Source organism: Pseudorasbora parva, chromosome 7, assembly GCF_024679245.1.
Source record: "Pseudorasbora parva isolate DD20220531a chromosome 7, ASM2467924v1, whole genome shotgun sequence".
NCBI lineage: Eukaryota > Metazoa > Chordata > Actinopteri > Cypriniformes > Gobionidae > Pseudorasbora > Pseudorasbora parva.
The window spans coordinates 9630615-9644890 of NC_090178.1; the positions used below are offsets into that span (position 1 = coordinate 9630615).

Consider the following 14276-nt stretch of genomic DNA (forward strand, 5'->3'; position numbering starts at 1 on the left):
CGATGATGATTCGAACTAAAGTTAATCAGCTGGCAGAAAGACTGGGATGGGTCTGGTCCAGAATATATGGTCTCTATATGATCAACACCACTAAAAGCTGGAAGGAAAAACATCTCCTCCTGTTGAGCTGCTTTACCACCAGCATCATTCTGAGCACCTTCCTCTTCCTCATCCTTCACTTTTCCTTCAAAAGTGCTCAGGAGGTCTCGGTTCCCCTCACTTGTGTTTTTTGTATAAGCTTAACATCAGCGATGTATTTCTCAGAAAGGATTCGTTGTTTTGCAGCCCTGGTTTTGATCGGGATGGGTATGAAGCACGTGAAGAGTCTTCTCCTCACATTAGGAACCAGTTCAGTGATTTTCTTCAACATCCAGAACACTTTACAGAACATGAGACTGCTTGCAAAAGGACTCCTCTGCAACTTGGAGGAAAAGTTACTGGATATCAATACAGAACCCCTTGGAAATTATATTAAAATGCTAATATGGGTGGGAAATCAACTTAAAAGTTACTTTGTAAATGTTCAGCTTGGGAACTACCATGCCGATTTTGCACTCAAACCAAAGGTGGACTCTAAGCTCTTCAAAATTCACCTCTCTGAGGCCGAACAGGCTCTAAACCAGACCACCCAGAGTGTGTTAGCACTGACCAATGCTTTGTCTTCAACAGGAAAAATATTGTCTCCCACAATAGGTCTTTTATTTCTTGTGCTCCTCACTGCTCTATACCTGAGAAGATTTCACGTAGACAAAAAGTACAACAACATATACATCACGAAAACTTTCCGTTGCTTCGACGAGCAGCAAAGGCAAAAGGGCAAACCGTTTGTTCTTCCGCTCACCAAAAGCGAATCTGAACGTTATTTAATGACTCCGTCCATCCGCCCGACGGGTCGGCAGTGGAAAGCTATGCTCAAGTTCAGTATTCCTATACTCACTCACTGCCTCACCTGGCTGGTGTTTATCAGTCTCGACGGCCTGATTTACTGGCTTATTGTGGTTCTGAGCAAGCGCCTCGGGGAACTAGAGCCACTTCGTGTTCCTGTGGGGATAAAAATTCAGGTAAACTGGAATAATGTTCTACTGATGATGATGATAGACTACTTGGATACGTTAGTCCTTATTGAGTATTAAAATAACTGTCTTTAACACTCAAAACGACTGACTAAAATTCCTGAGGTATTTTATTTACAGCTAATCCGGTTCCACTTTCTGTCAAAACTGAATTATCCGAATAGAACCCTGTAGCATTCTGTTGGCTAACTGAATAGGCTAACTATCATATTCTGTTGTGTGAACGTTATCAAAGGTATAGATCACATAGTTCCACGTATAAAAGCAAGGAAGTTAAAGAATTCAATTCTTCTCCAATCTGTTGTCAAATCTATAAACAGATCCTTATGGAACCAACTGTAATGGTTAGCCAACCATATTTTGCTGCAAACTCACCCATATTGTTATTGTTTCTGTAAATAGCCTACAGTCACACTAGTTATAGAATCCAGTTTCATTCATAACGTTTTGTGTTCTAAAGAAAATACACATTATTCCTGTGTGGACATATGTAGCCTATTTTTAAAGGAATAGTTTACCCTTACAAAAATTATTTTTTTTTTATCTTAATTTACTCACCTTCATGGCGTTCCAAACCTGTAGGCTATGACTGGTTTGGACCACAACATTCTTCAAAATATCTTAGGTAACACTTCACAATGGAGTTTCATTCATTATTAATCTTAGTTCATGTTAATTTCAGCAATTTTAAAATAATTATAATCAAAAGTTGTATTGGTTAACATTAGTTTTGCTTATGTCCTTTGGACTAACATGAATAAACAATGATCAACTTAATTTTTATTAACTAACATTAACAAAGATGAATAAATACTGTTACAAATGTATTCTTTATTGTTAGTTCATGTTAGTTAGCTGATGTTAATAAATGAGACCTTATTTTAAAGTATTACCATATCTTCTTTTGTGTTTCACCGAAAAATAAAGTCATACCATTTTAGAATAACATGAGGGCGAGTTAAACCAGTGACTGAATTAAAAATTTTGTGTGAACTATCCTTTTTCTAATCAAACTGTATGAAAATTGTCTGAACTTCATCTAATTTTCTTCTCTCCACTTTCTCTTCTTTGTTTTGAAAGGAAGCAACATTATTTCTAGGTTTACCCGTTGAAGAAAATGCAAAAGGGGCCAATTTTTCCTACACAGTGTCTCTGTTTGAGAAGAAGTGCTTGCCTGAACCAGAACTGTGGCTGTATCAATCTCTGGTCCCTCTGTCTGTCGTCCTGGGCTTTCTGGTTGTTCTGATTCTGCTGTCATCACAGATGGTCCAGCTCAGGGTTGTGCTATCTGAGCAGTTTTTCTCAGATGTCGCAAAGAAAAGAGCTGCCTATCTGCATGCAAAGATTTTAAGAAAGCGGTGCAAATCCAAAACGGAAGAACGTGAAGGAGATCTGAAGACTTTAGCCATGCAGGTTGGTAGGAAATGTTTTATATTCACTCTGGCAACATCACTATTTATTCTAAATCAATATTTTTATAATGTTAAAAACAGAATAATTTTACTTAATTGTGTAAATATTTAGGAGAACATACATAATGATACATAAATGTATTTATTTTTCTTACCCATTTTGCATTTTTCTTCTTGTTTTAAGCATTAATCTCACTTAATTGTTTATATATTTATAGCATGATATAGTAATAATTAAATGAAATATTTAAAAGCATGACATTTATGTCAGTGGGATAATTCAAAATATATTCTCTGAAAACAAGTCCTAATTTAGCTTTGTGACCATGGCCAGAAACATTAAAATTTCCTACAAAGTAATACAAATGCTCACCAAGGCTGCATTTATTTAATCAAAAACTAGAATACACACTATAATATCGTGAGATATTATTACAAATTAAAATAATAATTTTCAAATGTATTCAAAATGTATTCCTGTGATGTCAAGCTGAATTTTTAGCATCTTTACTCCAGTCTTCAGGGTCACACGATCTTGTAATATACTGATTTGCTGCTCAAGAAACTTTTCTTCTCCTTTATTATTATTATTGTTGAATATTACTGGCTTTACTGTATCTTATTAATGTATTAATACATTACTTGAGCACTTGAGCATCCGTGAGCGCTTAACCTCATCTTAAAAAAAATGTTTTTTAAATACATTTTCCTCTATCCCCTCCCTGATCTAGCTTATGCTACTCTAAGCAATGATGTCCAAAGCTTAGTATTTCAAGCACTTTTTGTAATTTTTCTCCTCTTTACGATAGATCGCTTTCGGTATTCCTTAGTTATAAGTCACTTTAGATAAGTGTCTGCTAAATGAATAAATGTAAATGTAAATTACCGTACAAAATGCAGCCTAAGTTTTTTCTAAGCTACATTTTTTCTAAGCGTTTGACTGGTATTGTACAGTAGCAGAAGGTGTTTGTTAATATAGTTTTATGAATGCAACACATATTTGCATTGCAAATTGTGTTGTGACATTTCACAAAAGTACGATGTGTGAAATCAAACTTATATAGCTGTGAGATTCTGTTTTCGGGTTCTTGCATAGAGTATGTCAGGCATTTGCTGTTATAATGTGCATTGTATTAACACACTTTCTTTTGTTTTTATTGCAGTCCAATTTTTGGTGCCCCTTACTCTTCCATAAGCACAGAACAAACCTTGATGCTGTTTAAACATTCATGAAGTTTGTTACAGTCCTTTAATCAGCCATCATTTTGATAGAGTACATGTGGACAACACAATTTACAGGTATTTGTTATCAAAAAGTGCACTTTGGCCTTGCAATGGGTTGTGTTTGTGGTGACCCAGTGGTCAAAGTATAGAAGGAAATGGGATGATGGGACCTAGTGATCACTTTACACTGTATGTGGCCAGGGCTCTGGTTTTCTTTTGGCAATATCATGCCACCAGGTTGAAGCTTTCCACTAGCCACACTGACCCGGTCCCTAATCTAGGCCTTTGTGTGTCTGTACCTTCAGGGGTTAACAATTTCAAATTGTGGTGGAAGTCATTAAGCGATGATGAGCATAAGTCGTAAAACAAGTTTTCTCATGAAGAATACAAAACATGTACATTAAAAAGTTTGGGGTCTGAATACATTTTAAATAGTTTTGAAAGACTTTTAAGCTCACAAATACAGTAAAATCAGTTATATTGTATTATACATTAATATATTTTAAAATATAATTTCTTCCTGTGATAGCAAAGCTGAATATTCAGCATCATATAATGCTTCAGAAATCATTCTGCTGATTTGCTGCTCAAGAAAAAAATTATTATCAATGTTGAAAATATTGTTTTTAAGTGTTTGTGTGTGCGTGCAAAAACAGGACAGAAAATAAAATGTTATTAAAATATTGTGTAGTTAAAAAAGAAAAAAAGAACAGCTTTAATTCACATTCTGTAATTCACATTCTGTATTTAACAATGCGGTATGGCGTTTTTGGGAGTGACTCAAAGCACGAAATCATTGTTCATCAATAAGTGGTTCTTCAATAGTTCTTTGCAGCATTATTTTCACTGTACAATCTTAAAAATAAAGTTTCTTTACTGTCATTGATGGTTCCATGAAGAACCTTTAGCATCCATGAATTCCATTTCACAAAAGGTCCTTGGGGATCATTGGGGACATTTGTGTGTTTTCTGTGCAATGTTTTCTAGATTCTTTACAGCAAACATGTTTTCTACAGGATTATAAAATAAAATATTCTTTGTGGAACTTGAACATTTTCTTTGATGACATTACACTGTAAAGTTTACTTCGATCTTTGGTTTTAAATGCACATTCATCTTCCTTCTAAAACATTCTGTGATTCAGGATCTTTTCTGGCCAATAGATATGATTTCTCCAGCATACGGTTCTCTGCACACAGCGCTGGGCTTTCCAACCTAAAAAACAAATTATGTTTACCTCCAGTTCATACAGAACAAAATGGCCACATTTTTAATGAAATTATAGGGGATGTTAGGCAGTCTCACACTAAAGCCCAAACATGACTTACCTTTTCCCGCTGATCAATTCTCTTATACACAAATTCAGCAAAGGGTTTTCGTGGGATGTATCGTCCCTCCCCTGGTTTTGTGAACAGTTGCCCGTTTTCATATACCACCTTCCCTCTGGAGATCGTGACCACTGGAAGTCCATGACACCGCATTCCCTCAAATATGTTATAGTCCACAGCCTGGTGGTGAGTCTTTGCTGAAATCACCCTAAAAACAACACAAAATTATACACAATAGAGGACATTGATTAATACGAGTTGAATCAGAATAGAGAACCAGAATTAACTGTTGTGTATATATATATATATATATATATATATATATATATATATATATATATATATATATATATATATATATATATATATATATACACTCACCTTAAGGATTATTAGGAACACCATACTAATACTGTGTTTGACCCCCTTTCGCCTTCAGAACTGCCTTAATTCTATGTGGCATTGATTCAAAAAGGTGCTGAAATCATTCTTTAGAAATGTTGGCCCATATTGATAGGATAGCATTTTGCAGTTGATGGAGATTTGTGTGGAGGTTGGGATTTGGGTTGAGATCTGGTGGCTGTGGGGGCCATTTTAGTACAGTGAACTCATTGTCATGTTCAAGAAACCGATTTGAAATGATTCAATCTTTGTGACATGGTGCATTATCCTGCTGGAAGTAGCCATCAGAGGATGGGTACATGGTGGTCATAAAGGGATGGACATGGTCAGAAACTATGCTCAGGTAAGCCGTGGCATTTAAATGATGGCCAATTGGCACTAAGGGGCCTAAAGCCAAGAAAACATCCCCCACACCATTACACCACCACCACCAGCCTGCACAGTGGTAACAAGGCATGATGGCTCCATGCTCATTCAGTTTACACCAAATTCTGAATCTACCATCTGAATGTCTCAACAGAATTCAAGACTCATCAGACCAGGCAATATTTTTCCAGTCTTCAACTGTCCAATTTTGTTGAGCTTGTGCAAATTGTAGCCCCTTTTCCTATTTGTAGTGGAGATGAGTGGTACCCGGTGGGGTCTTCTGCTGTTGTAGCTCATCCGCCTCAAGGTTGTGCGTGTTGGGACTTCACAAATGCTTTGCTGCATACCTCTGTTTTAACGAGTGGTTATTTCAGTCAAAGTTGCTCTTCTATCAGCTTGAATCAGTCGGCCCATTCTCCTCTGACCTCTAGCATCAACAAGGCATTTTCGCCAACAGAACTGCCACATACTGGATGTTTTTCCCTTTTCACCATTCTTTGTAAACCCTAGAAATGGTTGTGCGTGAAAATCCCAGTAACTGAGCAGATTGTGAAATACTCAAACTGGCCCGTCTGGCACCAACAACCATGCCAGGCTCAAAATTGCTTAAATCACCTTTCTTTCCCATTCTGACATTCAGTTTGGAGTTCAGGAGATTGTCTTGACCAGGACTACACCCCTAAATGCATTGAAGCAACTACTATGTGATTGGTTGATTAGATAATTGCATTAATGAGAAATTGAACAGGTGTTCCTAATAATACTATATATATATATATATATTTCTCACTACTAAATATTTCACTGTGGTGGTATTATATTAGTGGTATTATAACAAAGTGGGAGCAATTGGGAACAACAGCCACAAAGTGGTAGGAGCGGAGTCAGCGCATGCTGAGGCGCACAGCTCACCAACTTTCTGCAGATTCAATAGCTACAGACCTCTAAACTTTGTGTGTCCTACAGATTAGCTCAATAACAGTGCATAGAGAGCTTCATGGAATGGGTTTCCATGGCCGAGCAGCTGCATCCAAGCCTTACATCACCAAGTGCAATGCGAAGCATCAGATGCAGTGGTGTAAAGCACTCTGCCACTGGACTCTGGAGCTGTGAAGACATGTTCTCTGGACATCGTTCATCTTTCTGACAAATCACAGTTGTCTGTCTGGCAATCTGATGGATAAGTCTGGGTTTGGCATTTGCCAGGAGAAAGGGTACTTACCTGACTGCATTGTGCCAGGTGTAAAGTTTGGTGGCAGGGGAATTATGGTGTGGGGTTGTTTTTCAGTGAAAGGAACTTTGAATATTTCAGCATAAGACATTTTGGAAAATGTCATGCTCCCAACTTTGTGGGAACAGTTTAGGGATGTTACCCTTTACCCCCTGTTAAAACATGACTATGCACCAGTATTCAAAGCAAGGTCCCTGGATGAGTGAGTTTGGTGTGGAGGAACTTGACTGGCCTGCATTCAAGTCCTAAAATCAACCCTAAGGTACACTTTTGGATTGAATTAGAGCGTAGACTGTGAGCCTGGACTTCTCGTCCAACATTAGCGCCTGACCTCACAAATGCACTTCTAGAAGAATAGTCAAAAATTCCCATAAACACACTCCTAAACCTTGTGAAAAGCCTTCCCAGAAGTGTTGAAGCTGTTAGAGCTGCAAAGGGTGAGCCAACTCCATATTAAACCCTACAGATTAAGAATGGGATTTCGTTCAAATGAATGTGCATATAAAGGCTGGCGTCCCCAAACTTTTGCCAATATAGTGTATATAATATATATATATATATATATATATATATATATATACACACACACACACACACACACACACACACACACACACACACACACACACACACACACACACACACACAGAATATAATACATCAGCATCCATTGACAGTGTTTCCCCCCAAATCTGTTGTTTCCCAAGTTCAGCATTTTTTTGCATGCTGTATCAGCAGAGTTCAAATGAGCTCAGAGTGGCCATCTGTCTCCAGAACTAAGAAGCAAAATCAGGAGTTTTAAAATGGCAGCTATCGACTAATTTACAACTCATTTAGGAAGACAGAAAAATGTATGGATTCTATCAACTGTCAAGGGATATTAATCTTCCTACTGTTTAGCTTGACTAAGAATTTGTCTGTACAGAAGTTTTCATTAATTGATTTATTATGAATAAAAATAAAAACTGCATACAATGTATGCTATGCTTTTTATTGTTGCATCTAGAATGCTGTGAAATAAATCTTCCAGCATTTCAAAATTGATGAATGCTATGGTCCTAAAATTGAGGGTTAAAGGTTGTACTGCTTGAAATATATTGCCTAAAATATTTATCTTCTGACAGCTTATCTTACAGTTTAAAAAAAATGTTTGAGTGCATTATAATAAAAAAAATCTGCAATTAGTAATAACAACTTGAAATTGGTTGAGAATGTCCAACTTAACTAAAGTTAACTAAACTTAAAGCACAAGCACACATTTTTTAACTTGAAACAATGTATTTCTTATTCTAATATTGAAAAAAGTTGTAAAAGTTAAATATATAATTGCGACTCTTGATCTTATAAAAAAATTTTCTCACAATTGCGTGTTTACATTAGTTACTTTTATCAGAATTGTAGGATATAATTATAATTGTGAGATACAATTACATTCTGGGGGGGGGGGGGTAATCAGAATATATATATTATTACATTTCTGAAAATATGAATTGTGTTATAAAAGTTTCAGTTACCTTTTTTTATTTTTGTGGTGGAGACAATCTTCCATAGGTAAGCTAATTAAATATTCATGTTGATTCCTTGCTTTGTAAAATGCTGATAAAGGCACACAAGATACTTAGATTGTTGTTACGGAACTGTAGCTGTAACTGTTTTGGTGTTAAAATATTTTCTATACATCATCTCGAAAACTATGAACACTGTCTCTGTGGTGCTATGAATAATTCCTTTTTGTCCCGTCTACTTCTACTCAAGCTTGACCAATAGCATGAATTGGGGGCGGGACTGGTCTCTTCATTCAGTCAATGGGTGACAAAGGGCGTGTTCCAAACTCAGTCTTGAAAACAATACTTATTTTGCAATTTCTTTTTGTTTACAACTGTATATTCAGTTTTATAATTAGAGGCCAAAAAATACAAAGCAAAAAGCAACTATACAAGTCTAGAACCTATATGCGAGAAGTTGAGAGTTTCATGGATATATTGTCCAAGTCTTTATTTTTGCAGTTTCAAAGTTAGAAATTACATCAGTTTAAACTGGCAAAATAATCGTTTTTTGTATTAATATTGATTGATGTAACATTTTTTTGAACACTGGCTTTAAAGCTTCATGTTGTGCCTATGAATACCCCTTACCCGCGGTAAAATCATAACGCTTGGCTTCTCTTGGCTTATTGTTTTATCTTGATAATTATCTGAGAGATGGATAATTATGCAGTCTCACAGCTGAATGAACTGTCAGTACAATCAGTTGTGAGGCACAATATGGAAGACCCTTAAATCTTAACATAAAATGCAAATATTGTGGGTAAATGTCCATTATTTTCTTTCCATTATTTTCTGCTTAGAACATAGCCTACATCCAGTTGACCCTAATTGTCTAATAGGCTATATACCAGAACATGCACGTCACCGGTCCCTTGTTAGCGAGTCTTACACAAGCGCTCAGCTCTGATTAATGCAGCGGTGCTGTGCGCTAAATTTCAGCACATTGGTCCCCACTGCTTAACTCACATCAGCGGTTGGTTATTTGCCTAGAGGGAGCTAGCCCAGATTCACGGGGAAAAGGAGCCGCAACGTGGCCCAATTACATAAGACCCAGGGCCGTCTGCTGCTTCCGTCCTCTCCTCTCAAGCGTGAGCTTTCCAAACGACGTGTTTGAGCAGGAAGAACGCTTCATGTTCCTCCATTTATGGGCACGTCTTAACAGCCAACCCGCTTCGTCATAGCAACATCTGCAGTATGTACAGCATCTATAAATCATCCTCACACATGCAGAAACACGCTCTACCTTCATCACAGGTAGGCCTATCTGAACCTACATACTTTCATTCATTTCAAAGCTCTTACAAGCAAGCTAGGCAAAACTGTGTTTATCATTAATTGCACAAATTACCCTCACAGTTACTCTCCCTAATGTGACTACCCTTCAAAAACATGAGGTATGGATTACATTTATGGAATAAGGCAAGTACAAGGCTCATTTCAGCTGAATAACAAAAACAGCAATTAAAGTGAAGCACAATAGAAGGCTCAACAACATTGAAGACATATTCAATTACAAATAAATTCAAGCAGTCATGAAATGAAGATATGTAAAAGCTGAAGCCCATGAAATGAGAAGACCACATTTTGAATTATAAGAACAAAACATTATGGTACATTATTGTGAAACACAGAGGCATTGCTTTTTGGAATTCCATGCGAAGTAAAATGCAAAATGGTTTTGTTTTCTTTAAAGATGAAGTGTAAATGTGTCATCTTTACATTTTATGAGTGCTGCTTGCCTGTGTGTAGCGCGTGCATATGATACGCATTTTATGGCGTATTATACACACGAACCCCCCCACCCCACCACCCTAAACCTACGCATAAAGAGCGTATCATATACACGCGAAAAACAGCGTATCATATGCACGCCAAAATGAGTTTTGGCGTATACATTACACGACATTGCACACTCGTACTATTTATACGCATGTATGTGTGGTCGGGTTGGGATGACTGATGTTGCTGCCAGGGTGTAGTTATGTGGTTGCTAGGGTGTTAAGGGTGATTTCTAAAGTGTTAAGTTGCTAAGTAATTGTACACAGGCAAATAATCCCACCCCCAGTCTCTATAATATTCTGTTGTGTAAATCTGGCACTTTCAATGCAAGTCTATGGAACATTTTCTCCTGTCTGATCAGTTAGAAACCAATGGAAAATTAAAAGAACATATCTCATCAAAAAAAGCTGTAGAATTTTTCGATATAAATTATGTCACAATACTTAGGGTTAGTGGTTAGTTCAAATGCCTAACCCTAAGTATTCCCGACCTATTTCACTGGTATATCAAATGTATTTCAAGTACATTTTGTATCCCCATTGGCCAGTGGCTGAGGGAATGTCTGCACTATGAAACACGTAGGCTCATTATTCATTAGATCATGTAAATGAGCTCACAGTTTTCTAGGCTGTGATGAGTTACCTGGTGGCCTTTGGGTCCCATATGACCAGGTCTGCATCAGAGCCTTGAGCAATTCTTCCTTTTTGAGGATAAAGGTTGAAGATTTTTGCTGCGTTAGTACTGGTGACAGCTACAAACCGGTTTTCATCCATTTTTCCGCTGTGCTGGGGAAAATACAACACACAAATTGTTATTTTTGTGGCCCTCACGTCAAAGAATGAGAACCAAAGGTCAGTGCTGCACTGAGACGGACGGATGGATGCACTGACCACTCCCTTCTCCCATATAACAGACATCCTGTCTTCAACGCCATTGACTCCGTTTGGGATTTTGGTAAAGTCGTCTTTCCCAAGGGCTTTCTGACACACTGAAAATGTGCAGTTGTCCGTTCCTGTTACGTTTAGATCGTCACTGTAAGATAATGCACATTATGTTCTCATTGCTTCATGATTAGAAATATTCTCTTTTTTTCTGAAGATGAATGAAAGTCTTACGGGTTTGGAATGACATTACAGTGTGTAATTTAATGACAGAATTTTAATTTTTTTAATTTTATTTTCATATCTCCTCAAGTAAATTATGAAATCATGAAGGTTCCCACTTGGCCAGCAGGTCCATCAGATATCCAGGGGTGCTGGGGTCTGGTCTTAAGGGTGGGCCCATGACAAAACCAGCAGCATGAGCCCAATTCGTATGCCAGTAGTGCGTGCCGTCTGTGCCCAGTCCAGCAGCAATGGGCTCTCCAAACACCACTCGACCTGACGAGAAACAATCAGTGTGATGATGATCACTTTTAAGTGTTTCATAATCAGGTTTAGAAATGGGGGAAACAATCAAACAACGCCAGTACACTAACACTGAAACCCGATCACCTTGGTCCAAATGTAATAAAATCCACATTAATTGGTGCTCGTCCCCATTTTAAATCCCTAATCTGAACAATTTCTAAACACATTTGATAATTGATAAGCAAAGTGACAGTAAAGACATTTAAAAAATGTTAAAAAGATATCTATTTTAAAAAATGCTGTTCTTTGGAACTTTTAATTTATCAAATAACTCTGAAAAATTAGTTTCCACAAAAAATATTAAGTAGCATAACCATAAAATTCTTCCTGGGCAGCAAATCACTATATTAGAATTTCTGAAGAATAATGTGACAAATCGGAAATCAGGAATAAATTAGATTTTAAAATGCATCAAGTAGAAAACACTTATTTTATAATGTAATAATATTTCACTAATTTTACCAAAAGGCCTACTAATACTAAGCAAATAAATTTAGCCTTGCTGAGCAGCACACTTTTCAAAAACATTAAAGTCGTTTCAAAGGAATTTTTGTTGTTGTTGTTGTCAATCAAGGGGCCGATACCATGAAGCTGGTTTAGCTGGTTAGCCAGATATGTTTAAGCTTAGTTTGTGTCAATCCTGGGTTTTAGGAACCATTAAAGTTAGCTGTTTAGCTGTATTCATAGCATAGTCACTTGTGCTCCACAGCTAACCTGCTCCAGGCCAGGTTATGTTCTGAATAAGAGATCTCAAACTGAAACTGGACCAATCAGCTGTGAGTAAAGTGACACACCTCTGGTGTAATAAAGTCACTCCCCCTGTTTCTACTCCAAATTAAAGGTCACTACACAGCAAATGGTTTTTAAAGACTAAAGTGTCTGGCTTTTAAAAACGTTTATTTATAATAATAATAATAATAATTTTTAATGATTTAGATACCCTTAATCAATTACACATGCATCATTTTAGTTAATCAATCATTAATAGGCACTTTGTTAAAATGAATATAAATAGCCTACATAAAGTCATACAAATTATCTTTAAAATCAAGAAATAAAGCTATTAAAAAGAAGCTTACTGAGCTTAAATGTTCAATTCTCTCTATATCAACTAACTTTTACTTACATTGACGAATTATATTTTTTCTTTAAGTTGTCCTCTTTCATAGACAGCTCTTCATGGTTTGTAAATTTGTTTAAACTCTTAATATTTTTCAATCCTGCAGCATTCTGCAGAAGAGAGAAGTGAATCTCAGCTTGTGATTGGCTGTTTACTCCTGATGTCACAGCTAAACTGAACTCAAGAACAAAGCCTGAGTTGACAGAGAAAGCTGATGATTGGTTTGGTTTTGTCAACTCCAAACTAATCCTGTAACCCTCAGTTTCTTAAACTATCATCATGGTACAGGCCCCTGGAACATATATTAAAAACAGGAAATGGTCAGTTTCCAGACTGCTCTGATCTAGTCGAGCAGATGCACAATGAATTTGCTTCATAATTTGCAGTACAAAATTATAAATAAATAAAAAAGCAATCCCTAAAATGCAGACTTGTTAGCCTAGAAATCTGGACGCAACCTAGCAGTAGCAAATGTAAATTGCAGCCAGGGTAGTCTAGCAACTCTCCGTTGGATTGTGAGCTGGAAAAACCGAGCTTTTGTCAGGCCAATCACATCGTGTATAGAGTCAGTGGGCGGGCTTAACACAATGAAGGCAGAGTTGGAGTTTTTTTGCGCTACCTGTAAGCGAACAACGGACTTTTGAATCGGCTACAGTACAGACTTGCATATTTTTGACACTTTTCTGCTGAGCAATATTCTTGCCTTAGTAATCTCCCAGCTCACTCACCGTTTCTGCGTGCATTAGCCACTACCTTCGCTGCAGATTTGCTCATGACGTGCACCACGTAAAGCGGGCAGTTAGCGGCATGGGCGATAGTGATGGCACGCTGTGTGGCCTCCGCCTCCACTTCCTCCGGACGACACATCTCATGGCCCTCAGGACCCGTGATGCCCAGAGAGAGCATACGCTTAGAACCCTGTGTGAGCACACATGCAAATCAATATTCACAGAAAGGGACTATTTCAAATAAATTTCATTGTGCTCTGTGGGACAGGCGTCAACTACATCAGCATGAAACTTCAACTGTAATATATAGCTCCTAATATAACTACATTAGCATTTCTGAAGGAAACAGTAGTGCTTGCACAGCAGGAAAAGAATAGTAAAAATATATTTATATTTTCTGAAGAAGGCAGAAGTGATGCTTGCCTAGCAAAACTCACCGCCACAATCCATAGGTTATGAAGGTGGTTGCCAGGGCTTTTATGTTTATAAGGACACTCTTATGTGGTTGCGTGGTGTTTTTAGTAAATCATATATAGTTGTTAAGGTGTTTTAGGCAACTGTAAGGTGTTCTGAGTTGTTTTAACGCATTTATATGTAGTTACTAAGGTGTTTTAGGTGGTTGCTAGGGTGTTGTGGGTAGTTACTAGGTTGTTGCAG

General features: G+C 37.3%; 2 protein-coding genes and 1 long non-coding RNA gene across 3 annotated transcripts in view; 2 read left to right on the plus strand and 1 right to left on the minus strand.

Moving 5' to 3' along the window:
- On the plus strand, nucleotides 1–4614 carry LOC137082686 (dendritic cell-specific transmembrane protein). Its single transcript, XM_067448055.1, has 3 exons — nucleotides 1–1061; nucleotides 2154–2486; nucleotides 3649–4614. Exons 1-3 carry the CDS (start codon nucleotides 3–5, stop codon nucleotides 3706–3708), a joined length of 1452 nt encoding a protein of 483 aa, XP_067304156.1. The 5' UTR covers nucleotides 1–2; the 3' UTR covers nucleotides 3709–4614.
- Nucleotides 3716–14276, minus strand: part of dpys (dihydropyrimidinase) — an 18239-nt gene continuing 7678 nt past the window's right edge. The window contains exons 4-9 of the mRNA XM_067448054.1: nucleotides 13620–13809; nucleotides 11585–11741; nucleotides 11253–11394; nucleotides 11005–11147; nucleotides 5038–5245; nucleotides 3716–4924 (exon numbers count right to left, since the gene is read on the minus strand). Coding sequence (XP_067304155.1) covers nucleotides 4850–4924; nucleotides 5038–5245; nucleotides 11005–11147; nucleotides 11253–11394; nucleotides 11585–11741; nucleotides 13620–13809 — 915 coding nt within the window. The 3' untranslated portion in view covers nucleotides 3716–4849. The remainder of the gene's footprint in view (nucleotides 4925–5037; nucleotides 5246–11004; nucleotides 11148–11252; nucleotides 11395–11584; nucleotides 11742–13619; nucleotides 13810–14276) is intronic.
- The window catches only part of LOC137082687 (uncharacterized), a 20941-nt gene continuing 14817 nt past the window's right edge, over nucleotides 8153–14276 (plus strand). The window contains exon 1 of the long non-coding RNA XR_010906392.1: nucleotides 8153–9837. This is a non-coding gene — a long non-coding RNA (uncharacterized lncRNA). The remainder of the gene's footprint in view (nucleotides 9838–14276) is intronic.

Coding starts and splice junctions, on each gene's coding strand:
- LOC137082686 (XM_067448055.1), top strand. CDS start 3: ATGATGATTCGAACTAAAGTTAATCAGCTGGCAGAAAGACTGGGATGG. Junction 1,062..2,153: donor CTGTGGGGATAAAAATTCAG/GTAAACTGGAAT, acceptor TTGTTTTGAAAG/GAAGCAACATTATTTCTAGG. Junction 2,487..3,648: donor TGAAGACTTTAGCCATGCAG/GTTGGTAGGAAA, acceptor TTTTTATTGCAG/TCCAATTTTTGGTGCCCCTT.